Source organism: Vombatus ursinus, unplaced genomic scaffold (assembly GCF_900497805.2).
Source record: "Vombatus ursinus unplaced genomic scaffold, bare-nosed wombat genome assembly UNPS02014841.1, whole genome shotgun sequence".
Taxonomy (NCBI): domain Eukaryota; kingdom Metazoa; phylum Chordata; class Mammalia; order Diprotodontia; family Vombatidae; genus Vombatus; species Vombatus ursinus.
Window position 1 is genome coordinate 46,855,728 of NW_020954619.1, and position 26,306 is coordinate 46,882,033.

The following is a 26,306-nucleotide window of genomic DNA, read 5'->3' on the forward strand; positions in this document are numbered from 1 at the left end:
TCTGTCTCTATCAACAGAACAACCTCTCCCCTTCTCAGGTTTCCTCTATCCTGATACATTATCCTATCAAGATCTTCATGGCAGTTATCTACCAACCCACAATAGCAATTATCTACCAGCCCCCTCTTTCTCAGGAATTCAGAACCTAGTTCACAGTCTTTCTCTCCACCTCCACCTTCTTAAGTAGTAGAAATACTATTATCCTCATTTCACAGATGAGCAGACAGATTCATCAGGGTTAAATGACTTTTCATTGTTACATAGCAAGTAATGTTAAAGCCAGGGTAACAGTTGACTAAACAACAGACAACACAAAAATAGATACTGAAATAATATTTCTAATTATTTTAAAGACTGATATAAATGTTTTAATGTAATAGGATGTTTTATTTTTCATTAATGTATTAAAGTTTGTATCAAAAAACAATTGCCATTACAAAGAAAACTAATAAGCACAAAGAAGTTATTCACCAAAAGATCATTTTCTGTCTATTTAATTCTTATCTATCTAAAGGAATTGAAGGTAAATATAGCACCTACATGGCACACTGGGCTACACGGTCTCATAGTAAATTTAAAATCTACTGCAGAAAAAAATTAAAGGACCAGAAGGCCATATCAGTGGTCTTCAAACCAAGTCATCAACCACGATGAGCTTTTAGGGCTACCATAAGCTAGAAAATTATTCCCTAGAATAGTTTATTTGAATTCAGGCCCCCTGAAGCCCAAATTCATATTCATGAGTTACCAGAATCACAATAAGAATCCACCAGTTGGGAAATTTTCAGATGTTCCCTCTTCCCACTATCTGGCATAGAACTAGAAATGTTGGTAATAGCAATAAAACAAGAGATAGAAATTAAAAGAAAAAGTAATAGCAAAAAGGAAGCTAAAATATCCCAATATGTTGAAATTTGCTTGGCAAATCTCAGAAAATCAGTGCCAAAACTGAGATAAAATTACTTTACATTTATTTTATAAATATTCAAAAAATTGTAGAGTATAAGCACACATATGTATACATGTATACAGATAGAGATATATTACACATGTTGTCTACCTCAATATAACGTAAGCTCCTTAAAGGTAAGAAATGAATACCTGCTGATTGATTGGTGAGTTGTTAATGCAACTTTCACCCAAAAGAAGGGCTTCAAAAAGTACCCTGGAAATTAAAGCCTACAGAGTTACACTAGCATACCTAAATGCAATGACAGAAATCCATAATGCCTTCATAAAGTCCTAGTGCAGTTTTTAAGAATTTTAAAAATTTATATTTTCAGATGTGCCCTCTTTCCACTATTTGGCATAGAACTAGAAATGTTGGTAATAGCAATAAAACAAGAGAAAGAAATTGAAAGAAAAGGCAATAGCAAAAAGTAAGCTAAAATATCCCAATCTGTTGAAGCTAGAGTTTGCTTGGCAAATCTCAGAGAATCAGTGCCAAAACTGAAATAAAACAGCTCCAGACAAGGTGTTTTTCTGTTTGATTGTTTCTTTGTAAGGACTTGGGAGCTCCCTGATGAAGGGAAAAAAAAAACCCTTCTACCAAGTGGATCAGCAAATGTTTTGTGACTTGCAGTATTAGAGAGTTGCCTGGGAAACAGAGAAGTTAAGAGATATTGCAGGGCAAGCCTGATTAAGGATGGTCTGGTGCTTCAGTTTCAGAATGAGAACAAAATAAGCCATTAATAGACCATCTAAAAGTCAAGATAAGGAAGTTTACTTAGCCATAGCCTGGAAGGGATTTTCAGCAAGGATACAGCATTGATTCAGCTTGGTGCAGTTTCTCTCCTATGTCAGACATGCTGGCCCAATTGTCAAGCCTGAATGATGGAAAGCTACCCCTGCCACTTCATGGGCATTTTGTACTTAAGCTACGAGGAAGCTACGTAGATTAACATAGTTTCCTAAGCCAACTGACAGCAGCTGCATTACCTTTTAAGGAAAAATTAGCTTAGTTTTACATGGCAGATATTGTTCCTACCACAAGTGATTTGCACTAGGTCACACAGACAACACATAGCAGAGATGGAACCTGGATTCTATCTATTATGCTTTTTTGCCTCTCCTCAGCAAAATAATAGGATTTTATTGCATTATATGTTTAAAATGTTAACAGTCAAAAATACTACCTTGAAATCCTTAATTTTAACATTCTGAAAATGCAAAAATATAACCTTTATATCATAATATAAAGCCTTCATGATAATTAAGTACTACTAAAAATAATCACTATCATTTATATAGCACCTTAAGGTTTGCAAAGGATTTTTACATATATTATTTCATTTGATCCTCACAGAAACCCTGGGAGGTAGGTGCTATTGTTATCCTCATTTTACAGATGAGAAAACTGAGAGTCATATAGCCAGTTAAGTTTCTTTAACAAGATTTGAACTCAGATCTTCCTACTCTATCCATTGTGTCACCTTACTTGCCATTCTTAAATCTGAAGATCTCAGTAGTAATATAAAATCACACAAATTATAAAAAAAAATTCTTAAGACAAACAACATAGTATTCTACTTTTAAAATATAATACAGGTGGATCATAGAAGATGGTGGAGTAAAAGCAGTGACTTGCTTGAGCTCTCCCCCAAACCTCTCCAAATACCTGTAAAAAAAATGGCTCTAAACAAATTCTAAAGCAGCAGAACTCACAAAAAGATATAGTGAAACAAATTTCCAGCCCAAGACAACCTGGAAGGACAACAGGACAGGTTTGTTGCCTGGAGCAGTCCTCAGGGGACTGAATCACTAGCAGCTGTAGCAGTTTGCAGACTTCTCAACCCACAAACACCAAAGGCAACTTAGAAGGTCAATAGGAAAGGTCTATTGGACCCAGTAAGAGAGGAACGTATTCCAGCCCCAGGACTGGCACATCCCCAGGGTGATGGCTGCTTCCAGAGCTCTTGGCCCAAAGACAGTGGGGGAATTGAGCAGCTGATTAGAGGGAGATTGCAGGGATCTCTTTGCTGGTGCTGAGGCAGGATTCTCTTGCTTTGTCCATGCCTGGATCTGGGTCACAGTTCTGGGTGGTGGTCCTGGAGCAAGGAGGAACACTGGTTTGGTAGAGCTTGTGGTAGCAATACAGTTCCAAGGCAGAAAAGAGTGCTTGTGGTCGCTCAAAGACCACAGCACAAGCCAAGAAAGGAGCAAACACCTCTCCTTTGATCATACCACCCAGGAAGAACTGAGAACTTATAGGTCCCTAGAAGTATCTCTGAAAACAACAGCACAAAACCCCTGAAGCTTGAGACAGTACATCCTCCACACTGGAAGCAGACCCCTACCTTAATAAAGAGTTTATAACTGAAATAATTGGCTGGGATCATGAGCAAACAATGCAAAAAAAACTCCAACCATAGAATCTTACTTTGGTGACTAAGAAGATCAAAACATACAACAAGAAGAAGATAACAAAATAAAAAAAGCTCCTATATCCAAAGCCTCCAAGAAAAATATGAATTGGTCCCAGGCCATGGAAAAGCTCAAAAAGGATTTTGAGAAGCAAGTAAGAGAAGTAGAGGAAAAATTGGGAAGAGAAATGAGAGTGATGCAAGAAAATCATGAAAAAACAAGTCAACAACTTGCTAAAGGAGACCCCAAAAATACTGAAGAAAATAACACCTTAAAAACAGACTAACCCAAATAGCAAAAGTGGTCCAAAAAGCCAATGAGGAGAAGAATATCTTAAAAAACAGAATTAGACAAATGGAAAAGGAAGTCCAAAAGCTCACTGAAGAAAATAATTCCTTAAAAATCAGAATGGAGCAAATTGATGCTAATGACTTTATGAGAAATCAAGACATTATGAAATAAAACCAAAAGAATGAAAAAATAGAAGACAATGTGAAATATCTCATTGGAAAAACAACTGACCTGGAAAACAGATCCATGAGAGATAATTTAAAAATTATTGGACTACCTAAAAGCCATGATCAAAAGAAGAACCTAGACATCATCTTTCAAGAAATTACCAAGGAAATCTTCTCTGATATTCCAGAACCAGAGGGTAAAATAGAAATGGAAAGAATCCACTGATCAATTCCTGTAAGAGATCCCCAAAGGAAAACTCCTAGGAATATTATAGCCAAATTCCAGAATTCCCAGGTCAAGGGGAAAATATTGCAAGCAGTCACAATTCAAGTATTGTGGAAATATAATCAGGATAACACAAGATTTAGTAGCTTCTACATTAAGGGATTGGAAGGCTTGGAATATGATATTCCAGAGGTCAAAGGAACTAGGATTACAACCAAGAATCACCTACCCAGCAAAATTGAGTATAATCCTTCAGGAGGAAAAATGGATATTCAGTGAAATAGAGGACTTTCAAGCATTCTTGATGAAAAGACCAGAGCTGAATAGAAAATCTGACTTCCAAATACAAGACTCAAGAGAAGCACAAAAAGGTAAACAGGAAAGAGAAATCATAAGGGACTTATTAAAGTTGAACTGTTTACTTTCCTACATGGAAAGATGATATTTGTATCTCTTGAGACCTTCCTCAGCAGTAGGGTAATTGGAGGGGAAAAAAAATGTATCTATATATATAGATAGATAGATAGATAGATAGATAGATAGATATACACACACACACGAGTGAATAAATAAATAAAAATAAAGAAATTGAAATAAAAAATAAAGAAATAAAAAATAAAATGGAGATCATAATAGCAAAAAAACATATAATACACTATCAACTTCTAAGGCTAATAAGCAATAAAAAAATGCACTTCACTTTGTATGATGGATATCATGTTTTAATTTCCTTTTTAACAAGAACAATGAAATCTGACTTTGGGTGTTTTGTCCAAAAGTAAAGCAAGTCTGTGATAAAACTTGACATAGAGACAGGGCAAGATGCTGGAGTTCTAATTTCACTGGTGTGGGGGCTGCCAGGGGAAAAAAGACCCTCTACTAATGCAAGTTGGTGGCCTCTCTGCAGCTTGGAGTCTTAGAGTATGACCTAGATCACTGAGGAGCTAAATGAACAGTGTGGCTCACATGTCTGACTTGAACCTGAATCTTCCTCTAAATCACACTTCTCTCAAAACTGGAAATAAATCAGTTTGGAAGCTATCTTAAACTCAAGTGGGGCATTCTTACCACCACACTGTTAAATATTGTGGGGGGGGGGGACATCTTCTGTTCACTAGGTTAAACAAAAGGGAACGGAAATATTTTTAATAGATTTCTTGTCAAAGGAGTGCTCTACACTGTGAACAACATATTTGCCCTGAATGGCAGATCAAAGGGAATATGGATATTGGCAATGTGTATTAGCCATACAGGTAAAGGAATTTCCCTTAGAAATGAGAACCTGTCAACATATATTGCAAGGCATTTGGGGTGGTAGAAAGAGGTAGTAGTAGGTGGCATATTTAAGGAGAAAGATGGACTGCTAGATATGCAAGCTGACTGCAATGTTGTTTCCTTTGACCTTGCATATCTAGCCACCACAGAAGGACTTGGCTACAATGCCAAGGCTCCCCAGAAAATTTCCTTTATGCCTGCATATTCCAGTGTTTTCTCTAGTGGGCTGACTGATAGAAATAAGACACAAATAAAATACATAATATGGATCTGCTCTTGTTGATAAAGTGTTTATTGTGTGGGAGAGGAGAGCAGGATAAACACATACATATATACACATATATAACTGAATCCATAAAAAGTCATTATTGCAGCAAGAAATACTAAGTTTTACTGGACAAATACCAAAAATACAAAGAAAAGTACATTTTCAGAATTTATGATGAGTCACATTGTACACTATGCTCCAAAGAGGACAAAATCATGAGAAGTCCACAAAGGGACATTCTCAAAGCTACAAGAAAGAAGCCAAATACTTTCCTAGTTGGAAGGGCAAGAACCCTGAATTCAAATCTTAGCTCTGCCCTTGACATATGTGTGTCTATGTGTATGTATATATGGCTATGTTATATATTATATATAATTATATTAGTCCTACACTTAACTAGTGTCTCCAAAAGAAAATTTGAGAGTACTTTGAAAAAAAAAACTACTAAACTACCACACTAATGTAAAGTATTAGTAGGAATAAATTAAGATAACATTCACAACCTATGCAGCAGGAATTACAAAGTCTCAACTTTTTAGGGTGTCTTTCTAAAAGGCAGCAGGTATGACATGCTTTTGGAATTTCAAACTGGAAAGAGAACAAGCAGCCTCTGAAAAACTATTTTCTTCAAAGAAACTTACATTAAAAAAGGGCAGGGAGGCCTATGCTTATACCAAAGAAGTGAACAAGAAAAAAATAAGTGTAATACAGAATTATCTCAAGTATAATGTATTAGTAACTACTTCAATTGGTTCCTCTATTTTAAGTAAATGTGAAAATTATTAATACTTACTTGTGCATATTTTCAACTCCTATTATGATCATGATAGAGTATGAAATTCCACTTTGTACAAGAAAATGTAAGGCATACCTATGAAAAACAAAATAACTGTTAGAAGACCAAAGTTCACATTCAAAAACATCAACCATCTAGTCTGCAACTAAAAATAATAGGGTCAGTCATTTATTCAGGAATTACCATTACATGGCAGAAAACAAATGTTAATAAAACATACGTATACCTGATATTTTCTTATATGAACATAGATCACTGATAATTCTACTCAAATTAATTTTGTTAGTCCTATCTTTACCGATAGCAAATAATGTCTCAATCACATGAGAAACACTTATCTAATTAATTTTTTAAAAAGCAATAATGTTTGAGCCTTATCTTTTAAAAGTAGTACTCACAAAATGACATAAAAATGATTAATATCAGAAATAAGCAAAACATTAGGAAAATTCAAGCCCTCTACTTATTCTTAGACTATAAAAACTAAAGCCAAGTTAAGTTTCCCTAAATTTCTGGTCTATTCAATTCTTAAAATTCACTGCCTTCTGTTAACAAAGGTTCTAATTAAGATGGTATGGCTCTTTCTGAAGCAAGCATATACAACTGAGACTATGAATTCATTTGATAAGTACCATGTAGATATATAATTAAGAATCCTTCTGCTTAAATAAAAACTGTTCTTCCACTCTAAATGTATATGAGGAGGGGATAATGAAAAGAGTTTCCCCTAAGAGATTAAGGAGAAGAGGAAGGGGATGGGATGGAATGAGAGGATGGGGGGGCAGAGAAAGGGGTAAGGAGAAAGAGGATATGGAAGGGGGAAAGAGAAAAGAAGGAATGGGGAAAGAGGGGCAAAGAAGAGGAAAAGAAAAGGATAAAGCAGGAAGGAGATGAAAACAGGGAAAAGGAGAGAAGATGAGGAGACAGCTGAAAAAGTGAGGGCTGAAGAAAAAAGGTGAGGAGGGTAGAGAGAGGGGAAAGGGGAAAGACGCAAGAGCAGGGAGATTACTGCCTCTCCCCACCAGAAGAGTAATGGTTGCCTTTCATCAGAAGGCCATAGTAAGCTTCAAGCTCCTCTGAGTCTTACCAACCACAACTTGAGAAGTGTATAGAGTTTCTTATCCCAAAAGAAGGTGGCTGCATCTGGAGAGTGACAATATCAAGAGTGCCTACAGAAATCCATGAGATGTAGACACATGCTTCCCCTCTTAGTTCCTGAGCAATATACATGAACCCTACTCTCCTGAGGGCAATGGAAGTGGGTGGGTGGGTAGGTGGGATAAGAGGGGTTGGCCTTGGGAAGGAAAAGGCTACCTCTTCAGAGACTGGAAGAAAGGAGAAGAGAATGGAAGATGATGCATAACTTCCACATGTTTCAATTTCCTCAACTGTAAAATGGAGATAATAAGAGCACTTACCTTCCACTTGTGAGGATCAACTGATATAACAGCTATACAGCACTTGATATAGTGCCTAAAACAGAGCAAGTGCTTAATAAATATATATTCCCCTCCCTTATCCTAAGTGACAGAGGCAGGATTTGAATCCAGGTCTTTTGACTCTAGAGCCAGCACTCTTTCCACTAAACCACACTTTCTCATATCAGTTATATTTTCAAAAACATTCTTCATAGTGAATAAGTTAAATCAATAAGCATTTATTCAATGCCTACTATCTACCAGGCACTGTTCTAAGCATTAGTGATATAAAGAAAGGTAAAAAAACAGTTTCCACTCAGTCATTAAGCTGAATGTCAATTTTTTTCTGAACACTATTCACAATGTACCACTTGTTTTATGTTGACTCCCCAATATGTTCCCTAAGTCATAGGATTCAGAATTAATATAAGAAGGGAAACAACAGCCAAGAGGGCAAACTATTGCACAGAAACCATTTATGGTAAAGATTTCCTCCCTTCTAAAGCTCTAATTACTTGGGGAAAGAGCCTATGAATGTAGCTAAACCTTTAATGGTCTCTAACCAATTTGCTGACTACAAAAAGGAGGCAGAAACATAACCAACATATTAAAATGAAACTCATCTAGATGGAGTAGAATCCCTAGTGTTTTGCTGAATACAAGAACAATTTTGAAGGGAATTTTTTTTTTTTACGTTATACAGATGAACTATTTCAATGTTAGTACCATTACTATCAAAGTTAAAGGGCACATCCCTCTACTATTAATAATTGATAAGCTATTTTTTTTTGGTCTGGGGAGTAAGGGAGAAGAATGCATTTTGTAGAGAAATTGGGGTTTTGCTGGAAAGTATATATTGTGCCAAAATAAGCCTACAGTAACATATTTTTAATATAGCTTAATTTCAGGAATAAAACTATAAAGGGAAAACTCTCCAAAACTTGTCAGTCACTAAAGTCTCAGGAACTTTTACACATTGAGTAGAATAAAGTTCAGTGTTCTATGGTTTGACTTAAGGGTTTGACTTAATGCTAACAATAAGGGCTCTTCAAAAGTGGTCTCATTACCTCAAGAGGTTTTGAGTTCCCTTTCACTAGAAGTCTTCAAGGAGGGGCTATGCACTACTTGTTACAGATGTTATAAGAAGAAATTCGTATATCTTAGACTAAATAGACTTTGAAGTCTCTTTTCAAATCCAAGATTTTGTTATTCTTAGAATGTCAAACCAAGTCCTGAGCATTATTTCCTACAAGGGAAAGAGGTAAGCTATCTTTATTAGTTTTGAAGATAATAGTTTTCTCTGAGGATGTTCTCTCTAGCCTACTTTTTCCCAAATGAGAATAGTTTCTTCAATACTGAACATTTTCTTAGGACTACTCAAGTAACTAATGACTATCTTTCTGTCAGTGTTAGCAGCCTTCCACCTTTCACTTTAATACATCTGTCATAGCTTTAAGTATGTTAAATCATTCATAACTTACTATGCAACTGGCTCATCACTTGTACTTTCAACTGATTTCTTCTTTAAGTCTTTATAAAAACTAAATGCATTCTTTTGAATCAATGAAGGTAACTCTTACAATGGTACATGGTCTTTAAACATAAAAAAACCAACCATTTTCCATATAAGAAATATCACTTCACATTTTTATATTATAGCTGATGCATATTATAGATAACTTCAGAAATTCTAAGTTTAAAACTTTATCTTAATTCCAAAAGACTAATGATGGAAAATGTTATCCACATCCAGAGAAAGAACTGATGAAGTTTGAATGAAGATCAAAGCATACTATTTTCATTTTCTTTGCTTTTTTCATGTTTTTTTCCTTTTATTCTGTTTCTTCTTTCACAACATGCCTAATGTTAAAATACATTTAACATGATTGCACATATATAACCTATAACAGACTGCTTGCCATCTTGGGGAGGAGGGGTAAGAGGGAAGGAAGGAGAAAAATTTGGAACTCAGAATTATAAAAAATGAATATTGAAAATTATCTTTATATATAATTGGAAAAAAATAAAATACTATTTACATAAAAGAGAACTTTGTCTTTTATAATTGTCACAATCATAAACCATTTAAATTATACATCTATACATCTATCAATCAGTGATAACTTTTCTCCTCTTCCTTAGAACTTTATTATACTTAATTGTACTTCAAACTTTTTCCATTTCCTAAATAAAAGTGTATTACTAGCAGGGACACCTGAAAAGCAGTGAATCAATCTAGAGTAATGACTTTGTCCTTCTGGGCAATGAGTCTGGGTGGCAACAGATGGGCTAAAAAAGACCTGATATTAATAGACATATGATCCATCCATAAACATTGTCACTATTATAAAGGCAAACCATTCCTCTCCACTTCTACGAAGACAATTCGGTTCACTTTCTATGTTTCCCCTGAAGGGTTGCCCTTTATATTCTTTTTAACTTGATTTCACTTTGATAAAAATCTTGCCGTATGAGGTGTGGTGTGGATCCAAAAATCCAAATGCTAAAAGTAACGTAACCCTCACATGTAATCTTGGGCCTCAGTGCCTGGGTCTACTTTTATCACTCATGATAAGGGTGATTTCCTAAAACATCTTAACACTAAAATTTGCTGATTTTTCTTCAGTATCTTATTTCACTAGTGAGTCTTCTCTCTACTGATTCAGATCATTCTACAATTTAGTAGACTGTGTTCACAAGTTACTGTCAAACTCTCTCTCTCACACACACACACACACACACACACACACACAAAAACCACACACACACAAACCATCACCCTGCAATCAATCTTATGATGATACTCAATGAATTTACCTAAGGTAGTTCTCAGATACCAAAGATAAAGTCTATCCATGGGTTCTTAATCCAATGCTTTAGAGCCTGGCAGAACCTAACACAATTTACTCCATTAGCATAGTTTTCAAGAACCCAAGGTCACTTCCATACCATAATGAGGCAACAAAGTATGACTTCAGAAAGGAAAAAAATGAAATGCCAAGCACTTTCCTCGAATCCATACTCTAAAATTAGGCTTTGTAAAAATGGTTTGGATAGCTATGGTATTAAAATGACTACTACATCTTCATCTCTTAAGACATCTTATTAATATTATGCCAATTATTGCACATGGCTCCAAAATTGTGCAAAAAAGCACAAAAATATTCAAAACAAATTTGAAGGAACCAATGAATCTAAAGAAAAGATTACCTTTCGTTGTGTCCTTAGCACCTGGCCCAGAACTTGATACACAGAATACATTTTCTAAATTGATGGTGGTGATAATGACGACACGAAAAGACCAATGTGTTAGAAAACAAAAACAGGCTAAAGAATCCAAGATGTAAAGGTGCTACCAAAGACAAATATAATAAAACTCAGGAACTGGGCGCATACTACTGGAGGGAATATCCACATTAACAGAACTGTGATCTTAGCAAAATATTGAATTAGATTCGAGACACTGTGGGAATACAAAAATAAAATATTATAGTCTGTGGCTTCATAGAGTATACAGCATGGGCTAGGGGTAAAGGGGAGAACTGCTAAGTATAATACAAAGTAGGAAGTCATAAAGAAAAAGGAGAAATTTACATTGTCTCTAGGTAAATTTAAAAAAGAAAAATTATGTACATTGTCTCCAGGTAAATTTAAAAAAGAAAAATTTTGTAACCCTGAGGACAGTGGGAAAGCAGGCTACAAGGAGGCAGCAGCACCTGAACTTTGCCAAGAAGGATTCTGAAAGGTAGAGATAAGGAGGGAATCCATTCTAGGTACGGGGAACAGCCAACCTCAGTGAATCCCTAAAGTTGGAAGATAGAATGTTAACTTTAGGTAGCAGTTATTAATCTAGTTTGGCTAGAAGAAACAACGTACAAAGGAGGGAAGCAATGTGATACAGGGCTACAAAATTAGATTGTAGCCAAACAAAAAGGGGTGAGCCTTAAATGCAAATTCTTTAAAAGCTGTTGCAAAAAATAAAATAGTCATCACCGGCTTGGTAGCTAATCCTCTGATGATGACATTTTTCAGAAAAAAAAGTTATCTAAATTTTAAATAGCAGTAAACAAAACAAAATAATCCCAGAAGAATATGGCTGACAGAAATTCAATACCCCCTAAGAATGTATCATTCCAAGAAAGTTTATCAGAAGTTAAACCAAAGTGATCTGAGGAAAGTCAGAGAACGACAAACAAAATTTATACTTAAGTGGCTCAAAACACAATCCTCTCAAAGAATAAGAGCTATTCACTATCCACATTGATTAGCACATTGCTGATCTTCAACAAAATATTTGGAGTGGCTACACACAAATACTAAAACAGTCCAAAAAAAAAAAAGGTAGGGGTTATCACTGTTATGTAGATATTGGGCTTCAACTACACCTGAAAAGATACAGTTGAAACTGGGCTATCAAGATATAGATCAAGTTGGGTATTTTTTCATCTCAGAGAATTCTCATGTCAAACAGTTCATTCAATAGGGGACACATAATTCCACGTCTATGGTAATTAACAGAACAATAAAACATCAAATCAGCTTGAAGTTCTTAGAAAATTCATGACAGTGCACTGTATCAAAATTTAAGACTTTATGGATACTGCCAGAGATGAATTACTGTACCAAAGTGTTTTGTAATTTTAATCATAATCCTGTTCACATGGCAACAACTCTTACTCAATATCCTCCATCTAAAGAGAGATTATGTGCATTGCTACTCTGCTAATAATACCCTTTCTGAATTTGATAATGCTCTAGTCAGTGGCAGAAGTATCATATTAATGATCATTTCTATGGTTGCCTATGAAAAGGCATCTCTTACGACAAAAGCTTTAAGTAGTGAGAGAATAAAGAAAAAAACCTAGAGGGAGTAGAAATATCTTTTTATTTATTTTTTCAAAATACTTTCTTTGGAAGCTAAGAAGACTCTCACAAAAAGCAACAGAGCGCAATCAAAAAGACTTAACAATACCATTTTAAAATCTTTTTGGCCACCAACTATACCAAAAATTCATGCAACAGAAACTTGATTTGATGCAAATGTTACATAAAAAGAAAAAAAATTATAAAGGAAAATTTACATCTTTTATAACCTGTATTTTTTTCTGTTCCTTCTCAAAACTTTTCAGAATTTAAAAACTCTAAGACTGAGTTTTGAGATTATATAGTAACAAGGAACCTTTCCAACTCCTAAGTCTGCTACAACAAATCTGATAAATACTAGACACCATACCTTTTTCCATTTATTTATAACTATTAATATCAAGTAAGGCATAATGGAACGAGATACATGCTTGCCAAAAGGGTACACTGCCATTATAAAGGATGTATAGTATGGAGGCCAAATCAAAAAGGGATTCTTAACCTAAAATTTTTTTAAACAAACATTTTGATAACTGTATTTCAATATAATGTTTCCTTTGTGATCCTACGTATTTTTTTAATACATTTAAAAACATTATTCTGAGAAGAGGTCCATTAGGCTTCATTATACTGACTGCCACAGGAATCCATGACACAAAAAAGTGTTAAGAACCCTGATCTATATCTACAGATTGTGAGGTCCTCCAAATGCTTCTGTTTATAGATGGCATTGTGATGATTACATTAAAATCCAGACTATTTCAGAAACTTCTAAGTGAACTCTATAATCATTTTCTTAAGTGCTACCTAACTAGCCACACAAGAAAAACTAAGTTAATGAAGAATGCCTATGTTTAGACTATGATATACAGAAAGACAGAGAACGCTCATTAGCACTTGTATTATTACTTTAAAGAGAAAATTTTCTTGGCCTAGAATTGAACAAGAGGAAGAAGAAGATGGGGTTGGAATACCTTCTGGAAATTGTACAATTTTTAATGACTCCAAGTCTCTCCCTAAAATGAAAGCCCATCTTGTTAATACCAATATTATTCTGGTGATGCTTTATGTAGCTGAACACTGTTGATTATAAACAATCTCTGAAAAATTCAAGTTGAAGATCATCCAAAAATCAATGGACAGGTATATGGTGGGTATGATCAGAGTTGCAAAACACTATAAACAAATAATTAAATAAAAGAAGTAGTATGAAGGATGTTATCTGACAAATAAATAACCAGAATAAAGATGGGTCAATTATTTAGTGAGAGTGACAGGTAGCCTGCATAATCTGGAATGCCTGCTCCATAGGTAACAACCTCTTATTTTATCTTAAACTTTTCTTTCTTTCCCACTCCCTCCATCTTCTTGAACTGAGATGTTGTTTCTCATTGATGACATGGCTTTCATGGCTCCTCTTTCTAGCATGTTCTAATTGTACCTTCACTCCTTCATCCAGACTCACTGGTTGTGGTAAGAGAGGTTGGATTGCTCCTTGCTCCCCATTGCTACTTCCAGGCTCTGTCCTCTATCACTACCACCCAGTCACTTCTTCCCCTTTGAAATTTATTCAATAAACATTTATCACCCTAAAAGGATTCTGTGGAATTCGAGGACATTCTCTTTCCTGCCTAAGAGTTCAGTGCCTGGTTCACCTTCTTTTCTCCTCCGCAATTCCTGCCCTCATACCATAGATCTTCAAATACATACCGATGCTCTCTCAAATATCCTTATTCTCCCCTCCCATTCCTCAACTTACTCATTTCTCATGACCTGTATTCTTCCACTCCACCACAGCTACTCAGAGATAGTCATATCCTTGATCTCGCCATCAAGCACAAGTGTTCTACATTCATGTTCATAAACTTTTAAATTCCTTTATCTAATCATTATGTTGTTATTCCACCTCTTCCTTTGCCTTGAGACTCTAAACCCTGTTCTTCATCCAGACCATGGCCTCCAATCCTTCCATCTCTCTGTTCTTTCCAAGGTCATCACTCTTGCAATACCTACAATCTCTTCTCTTCCCCATCTTGACCCCCCCAGGAACAAGTTCAACTCTGCCATGTCCTCTTCTTTCAAGTCCATCCACTACCATTTCACCTACTCATAAGCAGCTGAATAAAGCTGGAGAAAATCAGTAAATTGTGCTGCCCGGGTACGTGACAAACTCATCCAACATGATATCAACTGAGTCTCTGTGGCAAGGCAATCCTTTTTACACCTTCTTAATCAATTGACTATCCCACTCAGTTCAATGGTTTTTTCTTTGCCTCATTTTAACTGAAAAAAAAATGAGGCCATTTGCTGTGAGGAGGTTCCCTCTTCTTCCTTGTTCCTCATCTCACATCACTGAGATGCCTTCTGCCACTATCTCTTCCTTCACTCCTATTTCACACAAAGCCTTTCTCCTCACCAAGGCAAACTTCTCTACATACATAAGTGGTCCCATTCCATCCTGTCTTCTCCAGTCGGCTGACCCTTCTTTTATCCCAAACTCTCTCACTAATAGTCAATCTCTTCCTGTCTGTTGGCTGCTTCCCTACTATCTACAAATATTCCAATGTCTCCCCCAACCTCAAAAAACTGTCACTTGATCCATCCATCCCCAGTAGCTATTGCTCTATGTGTCTCCTCCCTTTTGTGGCCAAACTCCTTGAGAAGGCAGGCTACAATCAATGTCTCCACTTTTTTCTTTTCATCCTTATTTACTCTTTAACATCTGGCTTCTAATATCGTTCCACTGAAACTCGTCTTCTAAAGTTATGAATAATCTCTTCATTGCCGGATCTAATGGCCTTTTCTTAATCCTCATCCTATTGAACTCTGCAGCTCTTGAAACTGTTGATCACCCTCTTTCCCTTTATGTTCTTTCCTCTCCAAGTTTTTGAGGCACTGCTCTCCCCTGCTTCTCCTACCTATCTTACTGCTCTGCTGCATCTTTAACCACATCACACCTACTAAGAGTAGGGGTCCTCCAGGGCTCTGTCCTGGGCCCTCTTCTCTTTTCTCCCTCTATTACCTTCACTTGGTAATCTATCAGCTCCCATGGTTTCACAATTGTTATCTCTACGCAAATGATTCTCATATCTACTGCTCTAATTCTAACTTCTCTCCTAACCTCCAATTTCACATCTCAGCTGCCTTTTAGATATCTCAAAGATGTCACAGATACATCTTAAATTCAACATGCCCAAAACTGAACTTATTATCTTCTCTCCCACCTACCCCCCAAAAAAACCTCTTCCTAATTCTCCTTTTCTATAAAGGATATCTCATCCTCCCAATCACCCAGTCACAATCTAGGTGCCATTACCAACTCTTCACTTGTGCTCACCAGCCATGTCCAATCAGTTGCCAAGTCCTGTCGATTCTACCATTGTAACATTTCTCATATATATTTTCTCTTTTCTTCTCTGACACTGCCATTACCCTTTTGCGGGGTTTCATTAACCCTAGCCTGGGCTATTATTACAGCCTAATGGCTGGCCTCCCCATCTATCCTCTACTCAGCTGTCAAATTCATCTTCACATATAGCCTTAACCATTTTACTTCCTTATTCAATAAACTTCAGAGGTTCCCTATTATCCCCAGGATCAAACACAAAATCCTCTGTCTGGCTATCAAATCCCTTCAAAACCTGGCCCCTTCCTACCTTTCCATTCTTCTGACACCTAACTCCCCGCCTCCACTTACTGTGCAGTTCAGTGATACTGAACTCCTCATTGTCCCAAGCACATGACACTCTCATCTCCCACTCTGATTTTTTTCACTTGTTTTCCTTCATGCTTGGAATTCTCTCCTTCCTCATCTCTTGCCACCTGGCTTCATTCAAGTCTCAGCTAAAGTCCCCATCTTATGGTAGAAGCTTTCCCCAGTCCTCCTTTATGTCAATGCCTATCCTCTGAGATTACCCCAATTTATCCTGTACATATCTTATTTGTTGTTCAGATGTTGTCTCCACCATTAGACTGTAAGATCCTTGATAGCAGAGACTTTTTCCCCTTTGTTTGTATCCTCTAAGCATAAGCACAGTGCCTAGCATGGAGTAAGCACTTAATAAGTTCTAGCTGACTGATTCCACTGGCATGTCTGCAATTTCAAAACAACAGGAGAATGGCATGAGTGTTGAATCCCACATGGAGAACATATGGGAGGACACAGATAAGAGAGGCAAACATGGGGTAGTTGTGATCTACACTGTAGAAGGAATACCCACAACAGTGAGATCACATATCCATGGAGTACTACTATATTTTTTCTCACTTTTAATAAAATTTTAAAACAAAATATGTAAGCTGATTAATAGAAAAAAACTATATAAGAGAGGAATTAATACTCCAACAAACTACCACTGTTGTTTAAAATACATTAATTATTGTAACTACATACTGACAGCATTATCAGAACACTCAAAAAATGCATTTCCATTTAAAATGATCAAAATAACTACTTACCATCCAAAGCAAAAAAGTGAAAGATAAAGGCCCAAAAGGGTGGCAACAACATGTCTTATAAAAGAGCTAGTTTTGCTTGAATGTAGGTAAGTTCGAAACCAAACAGCTGCTAGCAAGGCAAAGAGTTGGCACACTACAAAGTTGACCTGTAGAAAAGAATACATATAATACTAATGTTAGCAACATAAATCTGTATTAATTTCATAATACATTTAAAAACTTCATGATGGAAACACAGAAAGTTGGGTTAACTAAGAAGATAACAGGTATTAGTTCTGAGGCAGCAAAAACCACATATCCTCAGATAATAGACAATAAGCAAAACTAGGCTTTGTGGTATTCTCAGGGACTGTTTTGTGAGTCAAAAGTATGCTTAAGAATGCTTAAACTGTGACTTCATTCTCAAATTTATTTTTAAATCATTAGTATATAAACCAAGTTCATTAGTTTCTTCAATGCATATTAGTAACTAGACTTCTTGATCTTCAGAAATAAATACATATGTATGTTAATAGCATAAATTCCTGAAGTACTGAAGTCATCAATATAGGGGCCTTCCCACTATTGATTTAGTTCACAACCATTCTATAATTTTAGATGATCTTTGAGAGTTGCTGAAAGTGGCTAAAAAATTCATCTCTTTGCAGCCAACCTGGTGGTGACGAGCCCCTCAATCTGTCTTGTGTGATGGGCCTCTACTAGACTATATCATAACAGAAGAGGGAAAAGGAAAGTAATGTTCTGGGTGGTAAGACATCTTAATCACAAGACTAATATATAAATTTACTTTCTCCCTTTGGGCTATACATATCACTACATATGTATTATTTCTAAATGGAATAAAAATTTAGAATGACACTAATTTTCCTTTATTTAAAAAACAATTTTAAAAATACCTATTGCAAATTGCTCATAAGCAGATGAATAATGGTTTTAGCAAGAAAAACGTTACTTATTATTTTCTGTGTCAACCAAAGTCACATTTTAAATCTGCCACCAATAGCTGCTGAGGCTAGAAAGAAGCAGCAAGGTAAGGGAGAACACAAGATAAGCCAATTTAAAAACAGAATTCTCAAAAACAGGAGTTCTTAACCTAGGGGTCTTTGAACTTTTCAAAATAGTTTGATAACTGTATTTCAATATAATTGTTTTCCTTAATCCTATGTATTTTATTTTATTCATTTTAAAGTGTTATTCTGAGAAGGGGTTAATAGGTTTCACCAGACTGCCAAAGGGGTCCAAGACACAAAAAAAGTTAAGAATCTCTGCCCTTAGGCTACCCTTGAGTTTAAGGTACCAGAATGAATTACAAAGATAGATACATCTAGGTTTCTGAAAGGCATCTGACAAAGTCTCTTGCAATATTGTTGCAGACAAGAGAATACACTTGGTGAATAACCAGAGCCAAGGAACATTAGACACATATGATCAGAGATTTCAATTCCTGAGAGATTATTTCATTCTTTGTGTTTGTATCCCTACTACCTAGCACTCAGTGCCTAGCACAGAGTGGACACTTAAAAAATGTTTGTTGATTGACTGACCAAATGAGTAGGAATCCAATGGCTACAAACAGTTAAGTTATTTAAGGTGGTATAAATGACTATAGTTCCAGAAGGTATGTAAATAGAAAGAAATGGTCCAGCAACCTGATTTGTACTGTTGTACTCGTCAGTTGTATATTATGAATGCAAAATGACCTGCTTGGGGAAAAGGGTGAAAGGTTTATGATAAATATCTCTCCATATACTAGAAAATATAAGCTTTTAGATCTAAAGAGGAGGATAGACGTAGGCAAAGAAGATAAAAAAAAACATGTTTTGAGTAAAAAGACTCAAAATCAATGTCAAGAAGATATCAAATGGAAATCACGAAACAATGTGACAGAAAGTAAGAAAGAAAGGATTAAAAATCCTCAGAATCATTATAACTAATATGGATCTAATGCAGCAAATTTCTTGTTCCATGGAATAAAAATAGCTCACAGATGCTTTTAGGATGAAGAATCCCATTATTAAATCCAAGAAGAAAATAGATGTAGTGGTTGTTGGTGACTCCTGGTAAGAACACAGAAGAAGTCCCATAAATATCTGACATGGCTAGTTTAGAGGGCTGCTGTGTTCATAGAATATGTACTGAGATTAGAGTCTTCCAAGACTCATTAAAAGCACCTACCATTTCTATTGGTTAATGTGGGAATCAATGATACTTTAAGGAAAAAAACCTAAAATGTATCCCTGATGACTGAAGTTGTAGGGGGAAAAAAACAGAATTTGGAAGCAGAAATGTTATTCATTTCTTCTAGTTAAAGGTTGTGATTATGAACAAGAAAAGAAGACATGGGAAATGAGGTTTCATAGAATTCAAAAAGTAAAATATTTTCTGAATCACTGCTTAAGGTACTAGAATGAATTACAAAGATAGAAAACATCTAGGTTTCTAAAAAGGCATTTGACAGTCTCTCACAATATTCTTGCAAACAAGAGAATTTACTTGATGAATAGCCATTGCCAAGCAACATTAGACACACAGGATCAGAGATTTCAGCTCCTGAGAGATTTTCATTATCTGTGCTTGAATCCCCTGCCCAGCACTCAGTGCCTGGCACAGAGTGGACTCTTAATAAATGTTTGTTGATTGACTGATTTAAAGGTCATCAAGGCCAATTCCCTCATTTTACAGCTGAGGAAACTGAAACACAGAAGATAATTTATCCAAAGTAAAACTGAAGGAAGTGGAGGGACCAGGATTCAAACCTAACTTCAGCACCAATATGCTCTCTATTGTACCACATAGCCCCTTTGGCATCAACTTGAAAGGTCTCTCATGATATTATACCACAGGTGTCTGTCCTTTTCAACATTAATAATGACTTTGATAAATACTGAAGAAATGCTGAGAAAATTTGTAAACTGTAGAAAGTTGGAAGTGATATCTAGCAAACTAGCTAAAAAATTAAAATAATACAAAACATTTATATAGTGCTTTAATGTGTGCAAAACACTTTAGACATCCCAATCTGCCTTCATATTAATCCTTTAATAGTAAGTAGTTGGCATTAGTATCCCCATTTTACAGAAAAGGAACTCAAGGTTCACAGAAGTTAAATGACTTTTCCTTGTTAAATAATAACACAGCTAGTAACTCTGAGAAATAGGATTTGAACCCAGGTCTTCCTGACTCTAAGTCCATGCTGCCTGGCTAACAGAAGCAGGGTTCAAAATATAGAGTTAAATTTAAAATCACATGACTAAACAACAGTTCATGTGAAAGAAAATTAGGAGTTTTAGAGTGTTAGTTTATTGCAAGTTCCAATGAATCAAGAGTGTGATATATCAGTCAAATAACCTAAGGCAAGTCTTAGACTCCATTAATAGAAGCCAATCTTCCACAACAACAAAAAATGTTACCACTACTCTTCTTACTCATCAAACACCTGGACTATCTTATTTAAAAGTTCATCCTCAAACCAATTTAAGATGGCGCTTAAGAAAATAGACCATTCCAGGAGAATTAAAGTACCTAGAGGACAAGGACTACCTGCTACACTCTGTGTTTTTAAAATTATAGAATCACAGAATTTGATAGGCAGAAGGGACCTCAGAATCCCTGTAGCTCAATGAGTAAATGACAGAAATTCGTACTGTAACAGACCCTGACATGAGGTCATCTGATTTCTGCTTGAAGACCTCCAAAGAAGGGCAACCTACCATCTCCTGAGGCAGGCTATTTTACTTCTGGACAAATCTAATTGATAGGAAGTTTTTCCTGACATCAAGCCTAAATGTTTTATGTTTGCAACTTCCACACATTGCTCCTGGTTCTGGCCCCTAGGGCCAAAGAGATTAAATCTAGTACTTCTTCCACATGATAGCCCTTCAAATCCTTGAAGACAGCTAATGATCCCCTCCAGTCTTCTCCAGAATAAACATGACCAGTTCTTTTAACCAATCCACATATGACATGGGCTCAAGACCCTTCACCATTCTGGTTGGCTTCCTCTAGGCATTCTCAGTTTATTCTTCTTAACTGTGGTGCCCAAAACTGAACCTGATATGCTTGATAAGGTCTCAAGAAAGCCTATCACAGCGAGACTATCACTGGAAGCTATGCCCCTCTTAATTCAGCCCAAGATGGAATTAGTTATTCCGGCTGGCACATCACACTGCTGACTCATATTGAGCGTGAAGTCAGACTGTATTCTGCCCTTTTCAGATCTCATATGAAACACAAGAGATTTAAAAAATATTTTCACTGAAAACTGCCCAAGTTGTAATTCTAGGAATGGATATTTGTGAACAAATTCACCAAAATATTCACCAACTTAAAATAAATGGAACTAAATACTGGATTGATTGGGGGAAATAAAGTGACAAAATTAACTATTAAGCAGCTTTATCTTCGAGGCCCTAATCCCACTCTGAATATACACTTGTATTGCTTGTTTAAAGACAAATTACTTCCAACTCTTATTTTGTAACTTCTAATAACTACCACTGCATAGCACTAGAACAGCTACAGGAAACCAATTCGGTTTAAAAGACAAAGCCAAACACACAACAGAACTTTTTTAATCAATTAGAAAGCACTTATTAGGTGCCAATTATGTGTCAGGCACTTTAAGTCAAAAAAAAAACCCACAAAAAATAATTTCCTGTCCTCAAGAAGCTTGTATGTGAATGGGTAAGACAACATGTAAATAAGTATTTACAAGATATATGCAGAGCAGAAGGAAGATAACCTTAGAGAGGAAGGCTAGGCTAACAAAGGCGCCAGGGGCTGGGAGGGCCTATAGAGGCTGGCATTTAAACTGAATCAAAAAAGGCAGACATATTCCAGAGGTAGAAGTGAGGAGGCATTTCTTGTATGGAATGAACAGCCTCCTGATCCCCTGGGTTTGTAACTATAGTGTCAATTTCTACTTCTCCATTCTTACTCACCCCATGTATCCAAACTATTCCTAAATCTAGTTTCTACCTCATAACATCTCCCATACAGAAGATTCCTATGGCACCACCAGTTCAAAATGTCCAAAAGACAGTTGGAGACGTGAGTTTGGAACTCAGACTCACAACCTATAACTCTCTAGAGTAATGCTACTTGTATATAAAAATAAACTACAACAAAAACAACAAAGGGGGAAATCTACAGAGCTACCCTCTATAATGTGATGTGCTAACTACTCTTACTACTTAGAAAAATAAATAAAAATGTAGAAGAGTAACACTACCAGTTGGTACATTTAAACCAAGTACACAGGCTCAGGAGAACATAACAGAGATGACAGGAAAATGTAGGCTGTGTAGCAGGAAAAAAGCACAGACTCTGGAATCAAAGGAACTAGGATTAAATCCCACTTAAACTGCTTACTACTTGTATGACCTTAGGCAAGACAATGACTCATAGTTTCCTCATTTGTAGAATGAAGGGGTTGGTCTAGATGGCTTCAATAAGGTCCCTTTGAGCTCCACAATTATGATTCAATATATATGAGTGAGTGTGTGTGTGTGTGTGTATACACACACATATACATACACACATATATGTATATGTGTACATATATATGAGATAGGCATATTTTGTATAAGTACATGTTATGTATATATAAAATAAAAAGGGTCCAAAAGTGATAAAGTTGGAAGTCAGGAATGGTAGAGATAGTGTCATTCTTCTTGAGGATTGAGTTCTCCACTCACATTTTACTACCTCCCCACTTTTATCCACTCCCAGAGACACACAATGCAGAAGGGACAACCCAGGGGCTGGCACTTGTTGGCATTTAGAACCATTATCTCTTTAAGCAGTATTTTTTTTTACTGTGCATTAGAAATCATATTAACTCTAGAGAGCTAACTAGTCCAATTCTACTAATTTGAATGCAAGAAGAGAGGCTAAAAAGGAAGGGAGAAACTAGACCTCAAACGAGCAGAGTCCTAAATCACTGAGGTTTTGTGAACTCAATTTGGATTCTGCCAGTGTTAACTATCCTAAGTTTAATAGAGGAGAGACTATTAATTCATTTTTAGGATTGCCTAGAGAGAAAGAGAACAATCCCCAAAGATAATTTGGATCAGTGTGGCAAGTACTGTGTCAGAGGCAGGTGTGTGAGCTGAGATGAGCAGCCGTTCATCCTTTTCCTGGGTCTTAAAGGCCAGTGACTTCAAAAGTAAAGAAAGATATTGAGGAAGCCCCAACTGCACAAAGGGAGGTAAGGTAAATTCCTCAAGCATGTGGATTCAGTGTCTAACTTTGCAAGTCTTGCTGGCCAGAGCAACCTGATTGCTACGTATGGATTCCAGAACCCCCTGCCATAACCGCACAGCCTCCTCTCATTCCCTGCCCCCACACATTTAGAATCACTGGTATAAAAGATTTTTTTTCCTAAGTGTAATTTTGTATTCCAGTATACCACTCCTCTGGGATGTGACAGGGTCACAAAAGCAAGGAAGAAGTTGGAACATACAAGTAGGCCTCTAACAGATGCACTGAGTTCACTGACCCACAAGTATGGCTGTTACCTCAGATGTGACAATGGCAGGGAAGGGTGAGGAGTGCCAAAGGCACAGGAGCTTCCAAAAATCAGAGAATCGAGATCCAAAAGAGAGTAAAATAGGCACCGACTAATCTAGGGCAGTAAAAGTTCATATTTATATAGTGCTTTATGGTTTCAAAAAAATTTTACAAATATAATCTTGATACCAACAATCACCTAGAGAAGTTCATATTCTTGCCCAGGATAACACAATCAATTAAAAAGCATTTTTACAGCAGGTATTATACTAGGCACTGAGGACAGAAAGACAGATATGAAATGCTCCTTGCTCTCAAGAAGCTGCTAAGCACATAATGCTGACTTGGAATCCAGATCTGTCCAACTCCAAGTCCAATCCTCTCCACCCCAACCCTGTCTGACTATAAAGCTACTGACTCCTTCCAATGTGCCCTCAGGAGGGTTTGCTCCATAAGAAGCAAATCTGCTTTCATTTTAAATCTTTCACTTAACCTTGTCCTTCTGCCTTCTGGCTCTCACTGAGAGCTCCAACCTGAGGACACAGACTTGTTGGCCTCCCTTTCTAGAAATGGTTGCACTTTCACTCATTCCTCCCAACTCACTGACTGGGGGAGCGAGGTGTTGGAATATGCCATGCTAACCAGTACCACTTCCAAGTTCACCTTCTAGTAACCATCACTCAGTAACCTCTTTTTTAAGGCTCTATCAATCCATATTTACCACCCAATCATAATTCTTCTCCAGAATAATCCCCTCTTATCCTCACTCTTTCAATTACCTTCAGTGGCTCCCTGTCTATTGGCTGCTTCCCTACTCTCTACAAATATGGCCATGTGTCCTTTATCTTCAAAAAACAAAAAGAAAACAAAAACAAAAACAAACTTCATTCCATCTGTCCATCCTCACTATTATATCCCATCTTTTATCCCTTTTGTGGCCAAAACAGAGAAAGCTGTCTACAATCACTGCCTCCATTTCCTTTGCTGACTCTCTTCTTAACTCTTTTGAGTCTGGCTTCTACTATCCTCATTATTCAAGTGAAATTGCTCTCTTCAAAGTTACCAGTGATCTCTTAATTGACAAATCTAATAGCCTTTCTCAATCCTGATCCTTTTTGACCTCTCTGCAACCTTTGACACTGTCAGTCCCCTCTTCTCCTTGATATTCTTTCCAGGTTTTTATGCTACTACTCTCTCCTGGCTCTCCTCCTGCCTATCTGTCCATTTCTTCTCCGTCTCCTTAATCCACATCACTCCCATTAACTCTGGGTGTCCACAGGGCTTCATTTCCCTCTATATACCATGTTTCCCTTAATAATCTCATCAGCTCTCATCAATTCAGTTATCAATAACTGAATAATCTCCATGCAAATAATTCTCAAATCTACTTGTCCAGCCCAAATCTCTCTCCAGTCCTCCAACCTTACATTTCCAACTGCCTATAGACATCTCAAACTGGGTTTCCCATGTATCTTAAACTCACCATGTCCAAAACTAAACTCATTCTTTCCCCCAAAAAACCCCTAATCCCACTAGTCATCCCGCTTACAACATAAGTGTTATCCTTGACTCCTTACTCTCCCTCCCATTCTTCATATCCCACCAGTTGCCATGTCCTATCAATTCTACCTTTGCAACATCTCTAGTGTATGCCCCTTTCTCTCCTCTGACACTACCACCACTCTAGTACAAGTCCTCATCACCTTACGTATGGATTATTACAATAGCCTATTAACTTATCTTCCTGTCTCAAGGCTTTCCCCACTCCATCTGTCTCCTATTCAGCCTCCAAAGTGATTTTCCAAAATGCAGGTCTGACCATGTCACTCCCCTCCATCCAGTAAATTCCAGTGGTTCCCCATCACCTCCCAAATCAAACATAAATTCCTGTCTGGCTTTCAAAGATCTTCACAACCTTTTCAGTCTTCTTACCACCTTACTCTGTGGCCCAGTAAAAATGACTTTATTGCTGTTTCACAAACAAGGTGCTCCCTCTCCCAACTCTGGACACTTTCACTGGCTCTCTTCCATGCCTGGAATTCTCCCTCACCTCATTTTTGCCTCCTGGCTTCCTTGAAGTCTCAGCTTCCAAATCCTACCTTCTATATGAAGCTTTTATGATACCCCTTAATGCCAGTGCCTTTCCTCTACTGTTTACTTCCAATTTATTTTGGATGCGTCCTGTCTATACAGAGGTGTTTGCATGTTGTCTCCCCCATTCGACTATGAGAGTTCATTTGAGATTAGGGACTGTCTTTTGACTTTCTTTGTATCCTAAAGCTTAGCACAGTGCCTGTAAAACAGAACACACTTAATAAATGTTTACTGATGGTCTGATGAAACAACATTGCCCATTATGTTCACCAACCTCTTTTTAAAACCTTGCAGAAGGATTTATGTTCTAAACTAGTGGTGCCCTTAGCTTCCATCTCTCTCTCTCTCTCTCTCTCTCTCTCTCTCATTGGCAAAAAGGTCAATGTCTGCTGGCTGAGGCAATTACTACAATTCATTTGGTCTCTTTATTGGGTAGATGATTTATATTGCTAAGACTTCCTTAGGAAATGGTAATAAAAGATGTATTTCTTTTTTATGAAATGTCACTTCTCCAAGATTTATAGGAATCTAACAAATGCTAGAAGACATTAGTTAAGTGACAAAATAAAGGACTAAC

At 36.7% G+C, this 26,306-nt stretch overlaps 1 protein-coding gene across 1 annotated transcript in view; it reads right to left on the reverse strand.

Moving 5' to 3' along the window:
• Positions 1–26,306, reverse strand: part of MBOAT2 (membrane bound O-acyltransferase domain containing 2) — a 154,157-nt gene that overhangs the window by 93,930 nt on the left and 33,921 nt on the right. Inside the window, exons 2-3 of the mRNA XM_027840435.1 lie at positions 17,126–17,271; positions 6,384–6,461 (exon numbers count right to left, since the gene is read on the reverse strand). Coding sequence (XP_027696236.1) covers positions 6,384–6,461; positions 17,126–17,271 — 224 coding nt within the window. The remainder of the gene's footprint in view (positions 1–6,383; positions 6,462–17,125; positions 17,272–26,306) is intronic.